Below are 16,784 nucleotides of genomic sequence, written 5' to 3' on the forward strand. Positions count from 1 at the left end.
ACTGAAGAAATAGATTTTAAATTGAGAACTCAAACCTTCTCTAGGTAGGCATTTGTAGATGTAAAGTGGGCCCCATAAGAAAGAGAAGTGGCATAAATAACATGGAAGAAAAATACTTTTCTAAGTTATACAAAAGAAATTGGTAGCTTGCAGACAGCTGAGGGTGGTGAACTGTCTACTTCTGACAGTCAGATATAAGTGATTTATGTATAGCAAAACTGGTTTATCTGCTTACTCCACTTTAGTATAGTTACACAGCAGTCACAAGACCATAAATTGATGATTTTTTAACCTGGAATTGTTCTCTGCTGATGTAAATTCAAATGTCTGCTGAGGTTACTGTGAGTGGGTACAGCAAGACCCATTTTCTTGCAGTTCAGCCCCTAAAAATTGGATAAAATTTGCCTGTGATAAGCAAATGGACTGCTAGTATTCTGAAAATATCATCTTTGGGTATTTTAGGATACAAAGCACCTTCCTCTATTAAATAATAAATATTGTAATCCTTGCCTTTTTTTTTTTTTCCTGTAACATTATTTCTATCCATAGATCATTTACAACAAGTTTTCAGTGTTGGTTTATGACTGTGTACATGTTTGTGTGGATTTTGTTGCTTGTAAGTACAGACCTCTGATGCATTTGCTTTCTTTGGGGCAGGTTCCTTGGTCTGTCTCTTTCTCACGTCATCTGCTGAGGACCAAACATGCCTACAAACACCACTTTCCAGCCTGACCTATCAAACCCCAAGATGTGAAGTCGTATCGGCTCAGGTACTGAACATAAATTGCATCTCCAGCATTTGTAGTTACCATACAGAGTTCTCAGCTTTTGGCAAAAGAGTTTAAAATATCTTTAGTTAGATAGCATTTTCAAACAGAAACCTCAAGAGCAGTTCTGATATTCATTTCACTTAAACTAGCTGACATAAACAACAGCAACAAAAACTAAATCATAATCTTTCTGTCTCTTTTTAAACATATGTATTGGCCATATACTCAGGGTGAGTTGAGTTCAAGCAATTTTCAAGTCTAAGTTAAAAGTTGAAGGCAGATGCTTACTGCAAGAGTAAAAGTATTCTTTATAAGCAATAATCAGTCCTGACTGGAACAGTTAAGTTGTCACATTTTTACTGCTGTCTGTATTTCACATAAAACTACAGTGGGTTTAACCACTGTAAAAAGAACCACTGAAAATCCACATCCAATGCAGATATGGTGCATTGTTTAAGCCCTTTTCTTGACACAATTTCTGTTCTGCAATATAAGCAGTGTAAGCTCTATGCAGAGTTCCTCAAGTTAGACAAAAGAGCATTTTTTGAGGATGAGATTAGAGAATTGATGCCCAAATTATAAATATATGCTCTTCAGTAAGGCTGAGAGCAGAGCTTATGGGACAGAAGATTCTGTAAACTTTATAAAATGATGCAGTTTTTTGTTTCTTCCTGACTCCCCAACTTGTCTACGTAAAAATCATTCTAAACTTTTCACCTGCCTGGTAAAATAGTGTAAAACAGGACTTAAACATTTTGAGATCTCAAATTGCTTCTTTAATACTCGGAGCAGGTAAAATTCACAACCCTAACCTGTCACAGATGATATTTTTTTTCCTGTGCCTCTACCATTCCATTTCTGCACATTCCTCTTACCATCCTAGGAGGGCTCAGGGCTTCAAAACCAGTCTCTTACTTAACACAAGTGGGTTTCTTCAAGCAACTCTTTCTTCTTACTGTGTTCCCAAGAAAGGCTCCACCAGAGGTTGTACCCTGAGCCCAGACTCACCAGTTGTAATTGTAAGCTTGAGATGTAACACAGGTCAAGTGCACACAGCAGGAGGCTGATTTATATCTGCATAGGAGTGTTTTAAGTACAGCTCTACTGGCATGTGGGAGAAGGCAGAGGAGGGAAGAAAAGATCCTGAGACATTCCTTTCTCCATCTGCTCCCCACTTTGTGCTAACATCCTTTCCTGAAGTCAACTGCTGTTTCTATATAAACCTCACTGACATACAGATGTGGGACTGACGCGTGGTAAAGGATCTGACAGAACCAAACATCTTTGTGATTATGACCAGGCTGAAGCCTACTGTCTGAACTGGTCTGTATCCCTTTTGCTTAAGGTCATCAGCCTCAAGGGCCTACCTCGTTAATTTCTATGTACAGATCTTAATTTATGGAAAAACCCCACATATGTGGTATTTCAACACCAAAACACAGATGGGTGCTGCCACCAAAACCTAAAGGCATGTGCTCAAATGTGTGTGGAAAAGTAAATTCAGAGGGGCTTGGATGGCAGATTTTGAAATAGTGTGGGAACACCAGAAGCAAATATGATGGGAGAAACAAAGACATATAAGGAACAGTGAAAAGGATCCCAGAGAGAATGTGGTCCTGAGCTCAAGTAAACACCACCCCTGGGCTTACCAGCACTGAAGAATGGATTGAAACCAGAGGTGGGAGTGGATGTCTTCACTGTTACCTGCTGTATGCTTCCTCTTGCAGGGCTATGCATGCCACTTGTCCTAAGCAGGACTACATGAGGAAATTGCAGAACCTATTCATTTCTGACTTACTGCTTGAGTCAGTAGAAACAGCACTGTGTTTGCAACATATTTGTGTTAGCCAATCTGTATTTCACATCACCCTGATCTTTTGTGTTGTAATGGAATGATAAACTCCGCTAAAATTTCATTTGTTTAACACTTGGAGTAATCAGAACATAAATATCACTTCATTTCTGTGCATTTTTAAAACCTGCAACTCGGCATGCTTCAGTAAGAACATGCTCCCTCACAGTTCTACAAGAACAGGCGTACTACTGTGATACAGCACTAGGATTACCAACAAGGGGTGCCTAGAAGAAAATAGGTTAAACACTATCATGTTTATACACATGGTATTAAACTAAAAAGTAATAAGCTGAAGTTTAACATAGAGCACGAGCCATGTTATAATTTGAAACTCAAACTCAAGATTATCTGGAATCTATGAACTCTGCTCCTGTCAAAACACAATCGTTTTTAAGAAGCATTCGAATACAAATAAAGTTGTACACAATTGTTTGTACACAAATAATATTTTAGTACACAAATAACACTTATTTGTATTCAAACAGTGTTTTAGTCATGAAGAGGTGAGGTAAGTTCATAGGGATACACTGGTGCAATAAGATATATGCTGCATCAGATTTCTCTGCAGAGTGTTTAACCATTGTGTCCTCCCTGATGCTACAAGGGGCTTGTATTCCCAAGTGTGCACATCAACTGAACTTCAATAGGTAAAATGCAGTTTTGAAACTACACGTGAAACGCTAGGATGCTTCTAAGTCTGTATGACTTCACATAAACAAGAGTGTTACCTTTGGAGCACTAATGGAATTTCATAGAGAAACGGTCGAAATTAAGACATCTGTGGATATTATATAAAGCATTTAGACATTTCAGTGCTGTTGCAAGCACACGTAGGGTGGCATAGTTGTGAAGATCAAGAAGCTGTAGTAAAGTAAATCTCCACTACAGTGACTCCGCTGCACAAAGGTTTATCAGTGGGTCTACAATCACCAACTCTGTATGAAGGCTTGAACTTGTGAATTAGCAAAGGCTGCACAGACTGCATTATGGGGTGCTATAATGTTATAACTACTGTTATTTAAAATTACCCACAATCATTATTTTCTTACCGCAGGTAGCTGCTGTTAGGGGTGGGATACTGGTGATGGTGATAATGTTCAGGCTGACTGTGCCAGAAAAGCATTTTGGGATGAGATGAAGCGTTGTGCTCAACCAAGAGATGGTCACTGCAGTGATGGGAGAGAGGAGAGAGAAAAACACACACACTCAGATTAAGTTTGCAGTTATTTCCTCTCACACCTTTATATTTAGCTTCTGCCACCACGTTTACAGGTGTCACACTCTCCAGAAGAGACAGATAGCTGAAAGTCTTGGCTGGTCCCCACCTCCTCTTTTGCCTCCCCAGTCTTGCTGCGTTGTTAGCTGCTGCCCAGCTGCTAGGCTTGACTTCGAGCCAACATGGTGTCAGGTGCAGCCTAGTCATCACCAGCATCTCCATTTATCTCCTCCCCTCTCCCACACTATCAGTGTCACTGTGCAGAACTGCATGTTATAGAGCTGGAAGCTGAAACCTCATAGCACTGCTGACTCAGAGACAAACTGTTCTCTCTTCATGCAGTCCACTGAAAGGACTTGAAAAATACGTGTGTAGGGATGACTGAAGAGAAAAAATAAGGGGGAATATACACCAATGTCTTTAAGATGAGCAGAATACCTTCTGTGGAGATATTCTAGACCCATCTGGGCACCTACCTGTGCAACCTATTGTAGGGATCCTGCTTTAGCAGGGGGTTGGACTCAGTCTCTTGAGGTCTCTGCCAACCCCTGTAATTCTGTGATTTTCAGTAGTGTTTAGACTGCACCCCTTTTGCCTGTTCATTCTATCCCTGTATTCAAGTGGCAGATTACTACACAGCATAACATTATAGTTATTTTAAGTTATCTTCTTGCCATTGAAAATAAACAAAAAAACCCACTGTCAAATTGCTTGGAAAATGTTTACAACTCCTCCTCTCCCTCCCCTCCTTGGCCACACACATTCTTCAAAGAAAAAAATCACTCTCAGAAGCAAACTAACTGCTTGGCACACCCATGTGCTGTTTGCTTGCCCAGGTTTGCAGTGAGGAGTGCAATATCTACTTGAAAACAAAGCAGTGCTGATCAATCCTGCTAAGATCATGCAAAATTAAGAGTGCATACATCCAAAAATCTCAGTAGAAATAAGCTACCTGCAGAGGGCACCCATTCTGCTTGAAACAGAAAGGACTACTGACAAACAGGAATAGTTTGCTATTATTTTTTTAAACAGTCTCCATACTCCTTCCTTCTGTTAAAAAAAATACTTTGAAATGTTACTGCAATATTGTGACAAAACCTGGGCTATGAAAATCAGAATATCAAAGAGCAGGGCTCTGGAAAACAAAATGGAATTATTTCTTATTAGAGAGATGATAATAGGCAGCAGTCAGAAAACTTCACTGTTCTTCTTTTGGTGTGGTGGAGCATCACAGCAATGTGCCCCATCAGTCTCCATTTCACTTTTCAGGAGTCATGCTTATGCAGGCTAAAAATAGTGAAGTCACTGCTAACATCCAAAGCAGCTGCTGCAATGAGATTTTTATTAGTAGAGGATGAAATGATGAAGGCTATTGTGATCACATCTATTGTGTTCAGCTGAGTTTGCAAGTCTCTGCTTCGGACAAAAGGTGAAAGTTCAAGGCCCGTTTTATGGGTGCTCCTCACAGTGTGCATGTTTCAGACTTGTGTGTGGTCACAACAGCTACTGCTATAAGCCATCCTCGCTGTGACCACTGCTCCTGATGGTGTAGAAGCAAAGCAAAACAAAATCTTGTGGACTCCCATGCAAAAACGCATTGTTAATTTGGTAAGATGACAGCCACATCGATTCGTTTAAGTGGGAATGCCTGTTCTAATATTTTAAAAGTTTTATGGTTCAGTTGTACAACTGGGCACATCACAGTTTGGGTGACCGTGTGAAGTTTCTCCTGCTTTGAAGAAGCCACTGCCACTCTGCAGCTTGGGAAGCATAAAGGACTTCACTTCCTCATTCCTTTGTTGCCCACAAACATTTTCTCAGAGGAGATGGCTTGGGTGGAGGCAGGCATTTGCCATTGCACATAAGTTAAACTTCCTGAAACTGTATCTATCTCCTCATGTCTTTTAGACATCTTTTTGAGTCTGTCTACATAAAATTAGTTGCAGGTATCTGTACCTTGAAAAATAAAATATGTAAATGCCTGCTAAAGCAAAAGCATGATGTCACACATAGTACACAAGGCCTCAAGTTCAGAGTACTTGGCTTCCAAATTATAAAATGGCCTGGGTTGAAAATGACCACAAAGACCATCTAGTTTCAAACCCCCTGCTATGTGCAGGGTCGCCAACCAGCAGACCAGGCTGCCCAGAGCCACATCCAGCCTGGCCTTGAATGCCTCCAGGGATGGGGCATCCACAGCCTCCTTGGGCAACCTGTTCCAGTGCCTCACCACCCTCTGTGTGAGAAACTTCCTCCTAATATCTAATCTAAATGTCCCCTGTTTCAGTTTAAAACCATTCCCCCTTCTCCTATCACTATCCATCCTCGTAAACAGCCGTTCCCCTCCTGTTCGTACGCTCCCTTTAAATACTGGAAGGCCACAATGAGATCTCTCTGGAGCCTTCCCTTCTCCAAGCTAAACAAGCCCAGTTCCCTCAACCTTTCCTCATAGCAGAGGTGCTCCAGCCCTCTGATCATCTTAGTGGCCCTGCTCTGATCCCGCTCCAAGAGCTCCACGTCCTTCCCGTGCTGGGTGCCCCAGGCCTGGACACAGTACATGAGGGTTTATATCACTGGACTGCCTCCCTCTTTTGCAGAAGAAAGTTTGTCACTCTTTCTCTGCACTAGGGGTTGGCAAGAAGCCTGATTCTAAAGCTTTGAGTTCCTTGTAAGTAAAGTACTAGACCTAACACGCAGGATGTGTTATTACTGAAACACTAACATAAAAAAAAAAGGAGAAAAGTCCACACTCAGTATTTCTTCACTTTCTTCTCTTCATGGTCGTCTTGTATTTCAACTGATTTTCCTTGCAAGCATTTTTAACATCAGGATAAGCTTCACGCACTGTACTTAATTCTGGTATTTTGCTTTGTGAAGTACTGTACATTCCCATACCCACACCTGCTGCCCTTGACTAACCTCTAGACTGAAAGGTATGTAGTTACCTAGTTGTGCAAGTTTGGGGACAAATAAGGTGAGTTTTTATCCTCGTACTGTTATTGTTAAGGAGCTATTTTTGTTTCTTGGCTTATAATCTGCCTAGTAAGTACTAAACAGGTCTCGGCAAAGGAGCATTGTATACACAAACAACAAGACACTATTTATTTAAAACATCTCTTGCTTTAAGGCTTGTGTACAGCATGCGAAGTCCAACCTGAAATTTAAGGTGGGGAGGCTCATGTTTTGCTAACAGGTGGATTTGCACTGTATCTAAGTACTTCAGCATACTGTGGCTGAAAACTTTAATTACTTTAATTATTATTTTTTTTTCCATGAGTAGTATCCAACGTGAGGCCTATTAAGCCATGATATACTTTACCTACTTAAGCTTTTGTAAAGATCAATCAGTCTCTCCATCAGTCTTTGTGACTGCCCTTCTGAGAACTTCAGCAAATATTGTTAAATATTAAATCTGGTTATGCACACAGAATGTGTTTGCCATTTGTTTTTGGGAAGTATTCTTCAGACATCACCAAATGGGAAAAAGATCAGTCAGGTACATGTAAGACATGGTAAACTCACTTAGGCTACGCATATGTGAGGGATCTTTAAGGTTTTTGATGTTAAGTGACAGTGCTTAGTTGTGCTTGAAATGCCAGTTCAGTTTAAAAGCAAAAGACAGATTTGCATCAATGCAGAAACAATCCCTATGTATTTAAGCCTCAGGAGAGTATAGAGGTGTTATTTTGATGTGCCTTGTTTGGTCTTTGGACTCTTCGGTTATGTCAACAGTTGCTGCCAAATGCAGGGTAACTTTGGGGTGGAAACACCTGTCAAAAGCTACCATCAACAATTCACTGATTAGCAATCAGGTGTTCACATTTGAATGATGCTCCCTGCTTGGACTGGCTGTGAATCCATCATACATACACGTGAAAGGTGCCAAGTCAGATTTTTTTTGCATGCACTTCTTAAAGTACAACTTCTGTCTCTCTCATATATATTGTTAGAGGGATTGCATTTTTTGCCACTTCTACAATGAACTTCAACACTGACAAGTAAGAACTGCTAGCAAGAAAAATTTCTGCATATGCTCTATCCCTGTCCAAAGTTGGGTTCCAATCACATCTTCTGATGCATTGGTCAGACCTGGCACATCCTTCTGTATTGCCGTGGCTGGTCACCTGAAGCTGGCAGAAGTACACAAAGGACTGCAAACAGCCTGAAAACAGCAACGCACTGTGCCACTGTCATGGAGGGAAGGATAAGCAGTAATGCCTGCATATTTTCCAGGTTCACTTGCCATCTTTACTCTGGATCTTTGGGTAGTTTTAGACATCCTAATCCGGGCTTGCATATGTTGAAACAACTGTGGTAGAGACTGCTGCATTTACCAGGCCAGCTGCTGCTTTTCTGATCAGTGCAGGATGTGCTCCTTCCCTCAAGGGTTCTATCCCCTCAACAAAAATTCTAAAAGCCTCAATTACAGGATGATACTCCTGTAACTTCTGTTTCTTCTGTTTTAACGTTCTGTATTCCTAATACAACCCACTTCTGAACCTAAGAGGATGTGATTACAGTCCTGAGGCACAAACTAAGAAAAAGCAGGCTTACTGACTTCATATCTTATGATGTGAAGGCATAATCGGTAATACATTTTGTTTCTTTTCTTGATCTTAGGACCTTAAGGCCTGCAAAGGAAACTGTTGTACCCAGGTCATTTGTAGGCATAAAGAGATTTGGACAGTGACATTGCCCAGAGAAACTTCTGGTTAAACCCATCACATCCTGCCTGAATCAAAACTTAACTCATAAAGTTTTTATAGCTATGAAATGGAATGGAGTATATCTTCTGTTTTGTAGGAGTTTCAGAAGTCTATCCGACTTCAAGTGTCTTGTTGTTCTGCTGTCCTGCACTTGTTCTGCACCTATCTGGTAGTCTAAAAATCAGTATTTGGATTTGCAGATTGCTGTGGCACTGCCAGCTTCTGGCATGATCTGACACAATGCACTGAAGAGTGCAGTTCCTTCTCTTTCCTCATGGACAGCATCCCTCTTACCTGAGGCTCAAAGCATCTCTAGTACCTTCCTAGGTCAAACGTTTTCAAGCACTGTGCGGTCAGCAATTTAAAGCATGCTAATCTGCAACTGAAACAGACACACCCAGTTTCCTCACCAACACACATTGCAACTGTTTTAACCAAGCTAAAATCAGTGTCTCGGTGTCTCCTTGTCTTGCCTGGTATTGTAACATGACTGCGTATGCTCAGGTAAAGCAGACTGTGATAGAAAATGGTAGTGTTTTGTTTTCATATAAGCAAACCCCCAAGGCATGGAACATGCACTTTTGCCAACATCTGTGGCAGAAGTCACTGATTCCAGGGTGTTTCTGGAGGACCATTCTCAGCTTGTTCCCTAGTCTGATTTGTCTGGAAGTAAGATTTGAGCTCACATGGGATGTTCTTGGCTCTGCCATAGTCAAAGTAAATAGGTGGTGAGGGCACATCTAACCAGATTGAGTTCTGGGAATGTCCGCTGCCTAATGCAAATGGATCTTTTTGTTGGTATAAACCTTCCTTGACTACAAAGGGACAACCTTTGAATCTTGCTTGACATGTCTGAGCTACTGATTTCAGTATGAGTTTATGGAGGTACAAAGATATCCACTGTTAGACAATAGCCAAGATCTAGGAAAGGAGCAACACCAAAATGAAGGACTTATGGAACTTTGATGCCAAATGTAAACTTCAGTTACCTTTTTACCTTCTGCCAGTGGTAACAAGTCTAGATATCGTATGCAGATATGCTGGCTTTTCCAGCATATCTTCCATATTTCTACATCAGCCTCATTTCTGATCTTACTTCTTGAAAATATGCTTCATTAGAATCATTTGTATCTACCTAAGATACACTGAAGAACAATTTTTTTATCACACCATACTCAAAGCTGCTTGCCAAATATAATCTTTAAGTTCCCAAGTGTTACCGTTTAACAGTAATTTATGAATGTTGCTGTGATTGTCTGAGCAGAAGTGACTTATTAGGGAACTTCTAAGTAAACATGTTTATTACCCTGAAATCCTGACAGCAAATGAAAGAACTTCTTTAGTTGGAATAACCCAAGCTGCCCAGCTTGGGAACCCCAAAGTCACAAAATGTACTTAAATATACGTGCAAAAAACAAGATATATAGAAAAAAAGCAAATTAGGTTTGATTTTTTTTCCACTTGGCAACTACCATGATTTCCCAAACTTCCCAAATCACCAGGAGTCATCCATGTTCTAACAAAAACAAAATCCATTAGCAGAACATTCGTGACGTATGAGGCAAATCCTTACAGTATGTGCTTCTAAGGACATGGAAGACTTAACTACAAAATTTAGAGGGGAAAACAAGTTTTCCTTTAGAGGACATAGCATGAGTAACTTTTATCTTACATTAAAGTAGACTACAACTGCAAAACTAATCAGTTAACTATTTCAGTTGGGAGGAAGCATGGATTTAATTTCTCCAGATAATCCCTGGATATTCTGCTCCAAAACTGCCCATCTATCCTTATCTTATTTTTACTGTATTTTGTGTTTCTGTCAGTGAACTGCCACAACCAACCAAACCATTCTCACTAGCCTGTTGTAGGGATTAACTGTAGCATAACTCAATGAATTCCTCTTTATTTTCTCTTTTATGATGACTTTCAAAGGGACAATGTTATATTCACAATCTGAATTCTTCTGCTGGAAGTTAAACTGTGAGCAGCTCAGGCCTTCAGTTTCTACAGGCATTCTCCACGGATGTGTTTGTAAATTTACTCAAACATTTAAACATTCTTAGAAGCTGTTAATTATATGCAGGTCTGTTTCAGGATACAAGTGTTTGTTCTTTTCACTGGGAGTCCGACCACAAATAATAAAGACAACTCAATCTGTTCCAGTCTTTATCTTTAAAAACAAACAAGCAACCGAACTCAAGAAAATTTACATGATCAACTCTCCTTTCAATTTACATTTACTATCCCAATTTTAGCTGAACATATGTTACCCAAAATCATTTAAAGCAAAAGACATCCAAGTCCAAGACATCCAAGACATGCATTTTCTATCCTGATTCTGCATGTAGTTTTCTTTCCTCCTTCTTTTTAAGCCCCAAATCAACCTTTAAGAATCACGTGTCAGTATTCAAACCACTGCAATGTCCTATCTTTACAGAATATCAAGAAAGCCTTTCTGAAAAAGAACAACAGTAATTGTCCTGATTTTTCACAGGACTTTATGGTTGTGGGTTTTTTGTTTCTAAGGTAAACCACCTGCAGTACAAACGTAAGGCATGACTAATCACAGCTCAATTTTAATTGAGCTACTGTCTGTTCGTAGCATAGGATATGAAGGCAAAAAGCAATGCAGCAAATCTGGTAACTGGCTGCAGCGGAGAACATTTGGTTGCAATTTCTTACATTCTGATGGCTTCATTTAATACAAATTCTAAGCACATACAGCAGGCCCATCTTTGTTGGGAACAGAACAAGTCAGATCATAATTAAAATATTCATTTAAACATAGAGCATTTAGATTTTCAGTACATGGGATGTCACACTCAGAACAATTACAGGTGTCTTTGAAGCATAACTGAGGGACAAACTTTGTGTAAATATCTCCTCTCCTCTCCCTGGAGTAAAACTTTTCAGTCATAGGGGATAAAAACCTTTCTTTCTTACCAACTTTTGTTTACAGATAAAAAATTACGTCCATCCAGAATATATATGGTATGTTTCAATAAACTTATTTTTTCAGTATGAAATAGCATTTTCAAAAAGATGACTGAGCAAAGTCATCTTGAAATGATCATTTGAAAATAAATATCACCTGTAGAAAAAGCAGGAATAATATATGGGACTATTAAACTTAGAATTTGTGCCATTTTTTTTTAAATGATATTTCACATAGTCAAAATGTTAAGCTACAAGATATTAAACTGAAAAATATTTCTGAAACATTAAAAAAATAAAATGCTAGCAATGCATAATGTACAAATAAATGAAGCAGCAAACAAGAAGCCTGCTGAGATGAAGGAAATTTGGTATTCATAAAGAACCTATTCAATTTCCCAAACTACTTTTGTCTACCACACCTATATTCACACCATGTTCTCAAATGCTGTCTGATTTACTAGCAGAGTATCTAAAGAAACATCATTTAGACACAAAAACATGAAGGTTATGTTTTTTAACCAGTGTTGCTTCAATGACTTTATAACTTTCTTATAACATGTGATCAAATAACACAGAAAAACAGAATGTATACATTGCTAATTTTTTTCAAGTCATGTTATGTACATTTTATTGCCAGTATATGCACAATGGTAAGCATAGAACTATAAATACACAATGTAATTAAATGGTAGAAAACAACAAGAATGTTACACGTAACAAAGGAAAGAAAGAGGAGATACTATTTTCCTGATGTAGCTGTTAAGAAGGGCTAGTGACAAGTTATGACAGCCTTGATTTAAAGTCTTTACATATATTTCTACAACTTTTCCTCCAAATAAATCTCTGTAATGGCATTGCTTCTTTAACAACAACATCTCAGCTTTTCTATCAGATTCACTTCCAACTAAAGTGAAAACAACCTTTCATGTAACTACAAGCATCTGACATTTTCTCATTCGGTTTTGGTTTTCAGGGTACTTAGCAAGCAAAGTGTATAAGCAGTTCTTGCAATATTTGGCTGTGTGTTGAAAAACAGTTTTCAATATGCAGTAAGTGATAATTTGGGAAAAACCAAGACTTTTTCTGTAGATAGTTCTTCCACCGGGTGCTATATGCAGCAGCTCAGCCAAAAATTAGTCACCCTGAAGAGGTAGAGAGAATTTTAGCCTAGCATTGATCATCATCCTTGGCACTACAGTTTTCTCTCTTATCAGGATATATTCCTACAACTAGACAACACCACAATCAAAGGGAAAGAAAAGCTAGGGAAAAAGAGTTTCCATCATTTCTGGGAAGGGTGCTGCTTATCCCAGTTCTCAGTTAACTAACTTGTTGCTTATATCAAAGACAAAAAAAGTATTAAAAAAAAAAAAATAAAGAAAGAAAGAAAAAAAAAAAAAGATGAGAACGTTTAGGGACACATTTAGTTGATCTTTTTTCTCTTTCCATTATCAAGTTCATAAATACAAAGAACCATTATTCACAATAAACTAACTCTTTTTCAAAAATGGAAAAACAAACCCTGGAAACATTTCCACACCTTAATCCAGATGGGTCTTGAGGATGCTATTCAAGAAAACCATGCAAACAGTTCGGTGCAGCTTTCCCAACTCATCCAAAATATATAATTTTTTAAATTAGAAGGTGGCAAGATTGCTAGCATTTGTGACTATTCCCTCCCCCCCCAATAAAATTCAATGCAGAAAATCTTGGTGCTTTTAGGAAGGTAACGAATAAATAGTTTTCTGCACTGTTGTCATAAAATCCCATGTGAGTTACAATACAAGACTACTGGTTCCAGCAATTAGGTCGAGAGGAAACATTCTAGTGATAAATACATACTGAGCATGCTTGGGCAGAGCACTCCATTCTGAAGCATCCTGCTTGAAGAACGAAAGGTGGCAAGGATGGTTCACGTCCATCAAGTGACCATTAAGTCTGCTGCTAAAAGCAGACTGCCACTCTGTCACCAGGTCGGCAGTGCTACCCTGGAAGGGCTGTCTCCCACACTAAGAGGCACTGGTTGTACCAGTCCTCTGCTGTGCACACTAAATTCTTATTTATGCAACAAACATACAACCAATGAACAATATCACTTGTACAGAACTGGATCGATCCAGCTTTTTTATAGGCGTACTTCTCAATCTCCAGAATATCCCAAACAAGCTGTAAATAAGATGATGAACCACCAACAGTGACTGAGTCTCACTGCAGTTCAGACCAGTTCGGCCTAGTTTCACATCACTTCTTGTTTCTAGCGAAGGACACAATACTCAAACAAAATAGCAATAAAAACAATGTTATCTGCAGCTGAAAAAAAGCAACAGAATTTTATATTTTAACTTCTGAAGCTTAAAGCATACCTGTATAATTAGCATTAAAAAAAAAACCTGTTTTTAATACAGTAACACTGGCAAAAGTTAATGGGAAGACACAGAGGATTGCAACAGGATAACTGATGAATTAGATTATTTTTAAATTTTATTTTGCTTTGACCAACTGATGTTAATACTGCTTTTCCTTAGATTTGGAATAATTCTATTGCAACAGTCACATGCAGGCTGAAGACAGCCATTGGTTAAGGAAAAAAAAAAAAAAAGAAAAGAAAAAAAGAAAAAGAAACAAGGGTCCCAAAAGTTGTGTGTAAGAATTTTCCTTTCACTTGATGAGGGCTTTGCCCTTGCTTTAGGAGAGCTGGTTAATTCTTGTCAGCTTCATTAGCTTTGTCCAGACAGATCTGCTGTCGTATCCCCTGGTCCAGAGCCTGTTTGTGCACGCTTGATGTAAAGGTTCAATAACTTCATCTGCAAAGCCAGAAATTAATTTTGTTCAGTATTTACAAACTGTACACACTACAGAAATGATGTATCGAAGTAGACACTAAAGAATTCTTCTCTTAAAAGCAAAACTGTATTTTACACCATGAATTGAAAAGTAACACACTTGTTAATATCTAACACAGCAAAACTAAGGATGTGAATCAGAAAGCAACCTATGGTAGCTACACTAAGATACTTTTCCCCACATTACTGTGCTGCTCTGATTAAGGCAGGTTGTTGGGTTTTTTCTGTTTTGTCTGTTTCTTTCTCTTAAGTGAATGTTGTGGTTTTAAGCCTCTACTTACAGGCATTGATTCCAGCACCTACTGAAGCTTCCAATGCTGTCTACAGTCATATTTAATGCAATCACTGCCAGACTATTTTTAAGATGTAACTGTTTTATTCAAATATATACAATATTAATTGTCTTGTTTTAGCTCCATGGACAAACTCATAACATACATCTATTTGAACGTAAAAAACAGTACATAAGAGGTTTCCTAACCAAAAAAGGAACACAAGGTTCTTCCTCACCACCAAAGCAGAGGTTCTGAAAGGACGGATTAAAGCAAAAACAAAAACAACAAAGGAGCAAGAACAGATGAACTGTGTTACATAATAACTACTTTTCAGTCAGCACTGCATGAAATACAAGGCAAGATATACAGGTAGAAAAAGCCATGCTGAATATAGCTACTACCATTGTTTCAGAATAAAAAGTCTGACAGTGTACTCAAGTAAAAATTTTTCTGATTTTTTTTCAGCCGCTGACCATATACAATTAAATCTACTGTAAAGCAATAAGAAACACAACTTACTATTTTTCAGTTTGCTGAAGTTTTGTGCATGTGCCTAAGTATCTGCAGACCTATGCATTTTCAGTTTTGAACCTTTGATATCAAAGTTACATTCACCCTCTGAGTGTTTCAGTATCCCTGGTTATCTCCATTCAGCTATATACTTTTATGTATAAACTTCCTGGTAATTGCAGCCACAACACAAACGTATACATGTAATTATGAACCAAAACGTCTTAAATGTCATTTTTTACTTACTTTACTGCCAGTGAGTTGACTGAGATGTGGTTTTAGTTCATCACCAATTACTGCATGAATGGCTACAAGGCAGAAAACACATGCCTTACGAACACTGCTCTCTGAATTATCATAACCCTAGAAAGCAATAAAATTAACATTAATTGCTTATCAGTTAATGATTAAAAGCCTCAGAAAACTATTCAGTACTACTTATAATAAATACATTAAAATCTGCTTAAAGTGAGTGGTAAGCATTCCAAGAAAAAAAAACAAACAAGTGAATACAGAGCATGCACATTTGAAAGGCAGGCTGTTATTAATTACAAATTAATTTACAATTATTTTCCAGACTGAAATTAAAACCCATACAATTCCTGTTTGTAATTTATACTGAAAACAGAGCCACTGTCACGCTCCACATGGAAATACAGTAGGGGAGATCATAGGATAAAGTGTTCTAGATTACAGATAGTTATTAAACAGAAGACCATTACATTCAGAGCTTTCTTACTCCTAAAGAAGCTGTTTCTTAACAGGTAAAACTTCGTTATTAACTCCCATCTTGTTACCAAATGATTTTTGTTTCTCATGCCTGGTTCTCTCGTATCCCTTCCTGAGAAGGCTCTGCCTCTTACCTTCTTGCAGATGTGTGATTTGACCATATGCATTGAAGTCAGAAATCTGCAGAATGCAGCTGTCAAATTCTGGAAAGTCTTTATTCAGCACATGCAAGCTGATGTGTTTTGACTCTTTATATGGTGGCAGATTATTCATTTTTAAAGACGGAGAAAGAAACTTTTTATAACCTCCTAATCTTATTGAACTTTCCCCAATCAACTGCTTCCTTCCTCTTGCTTCCCCCAAGCCGCAAGTTATAAAACCCTACAAAAACATGCATACAACGTGGATGATTTCAGACCAAATGGTCACAACTTGGAAAAGATACTACAAATAACTGAAAGAGTCTATTAAACTTAACTACAGCTAATACTTTATATCCTAGCAAGATCCTGAGTCCTAACCACAGTTACAGTTTAGCCAGGTGACAATGAAAGACAGTGTGGCCACTATCTGAGTTAGTTTGGGTCAAAGTATCCATCAGCCATCAATAAAAATCCCTCACGAGAGCCAAGCAATAGTATTTTGAAAAAATCTTTGTAATTCTTACACACAAAGAAGGTGGGTTTTTTTTTGCTTTGTTTTTACCTGTATTAAACCTGGCACAATCTCTGGTAAAAGCTGAGTAAGAGTTTCTTTAGATACTCTCTCTATGACTTTTGTCTGCATTTTGATTGCAGCCAGATTAATTGGGTAATCTGCAGTCTGGATAATTGGACAAAGGACTTTGATGCACTGATCTGGGCTAATGGAGGTGGCCAGCATGGAAGCAGCTTCTTCAGCAGATCTCACCACCTATTGAAAGAATAAGAAAAAGACGTGG

The 16,784-nt window shown here is 38.5% G+C and overlaps 2 protein-coding genes across 9 annotated transcripts in view; both read right to left on the reverse strand.

Annotated features, from left to right (window-relative positions):
* The window catches only part of UBP1 (upstream binding protein 1), a 46,449-nt gene extending 32,650 nt beyond the window's left edge, over positions 1-13,799 (reverse strand). Inside the window, exons 1-2 of the mRNA XM_019616620.3 lie at positions 13,330-13,799; positions 3,675-3,791 (exon numbers count right to left, since the gene is read on the reverse strand). Coding sequence (XP_019472165.3) covers positions 3,675-3,791; positions 13,330-13,409 — 197 coding nt within the window. The 5' untranslated portion in view covers positions 13,410-13,799. The remainder of the gene's footprint in view (positions 1-3,674; positions 3,792-13,329) is intronic.
* Positions 13,800-13,950: 151 nt separating this feature from the next.
* The window catches only part of CLASP2 (cytoplasmic linker associated protein 2), a 132,734-nt gene continuing 129,900 nt past the window's right edge, over positions 13,951-16,784 (reverse strand). For all 8 annotated transcript variants that reach the window (XM_085226539.1, XM_085226537.1, XM_085226542.1 and 5 more), the window contains 3 exons: positions 16,550-16,756; positions 15,362-15,478; positions 13,951-14,291 (listed from right to left, as the gene is read on the reverse strand). In XM_085226539.1, the coding sequence (XP_085082665.1) occupies positions 14,205-14,291; positions 15,362-15,478; positions 16,550-16,756 (411 nt within the window). In that variant the 3' untranslated portion in view covers positions 13,951-14,204. The remainder of the gene's footprint in view (positions 14,292-15,361; positions 15,479-16,549; positions 16,757-16,784) is intronic.

This window comes from Meleagris gallopavo, chromosome 6 (genome assembly GCF_905368555.1).
Source record: "Meleagris gallopavo chromosome 6, MGAL_WU_HG_1.1, whole genome shotgun sequence".
Lineage (NCBI taxonomy): Eukaryota > Metazoa > Chordata > Aves > Galliformes > Phasianidae > Meleagris > Meleagris gallopavo.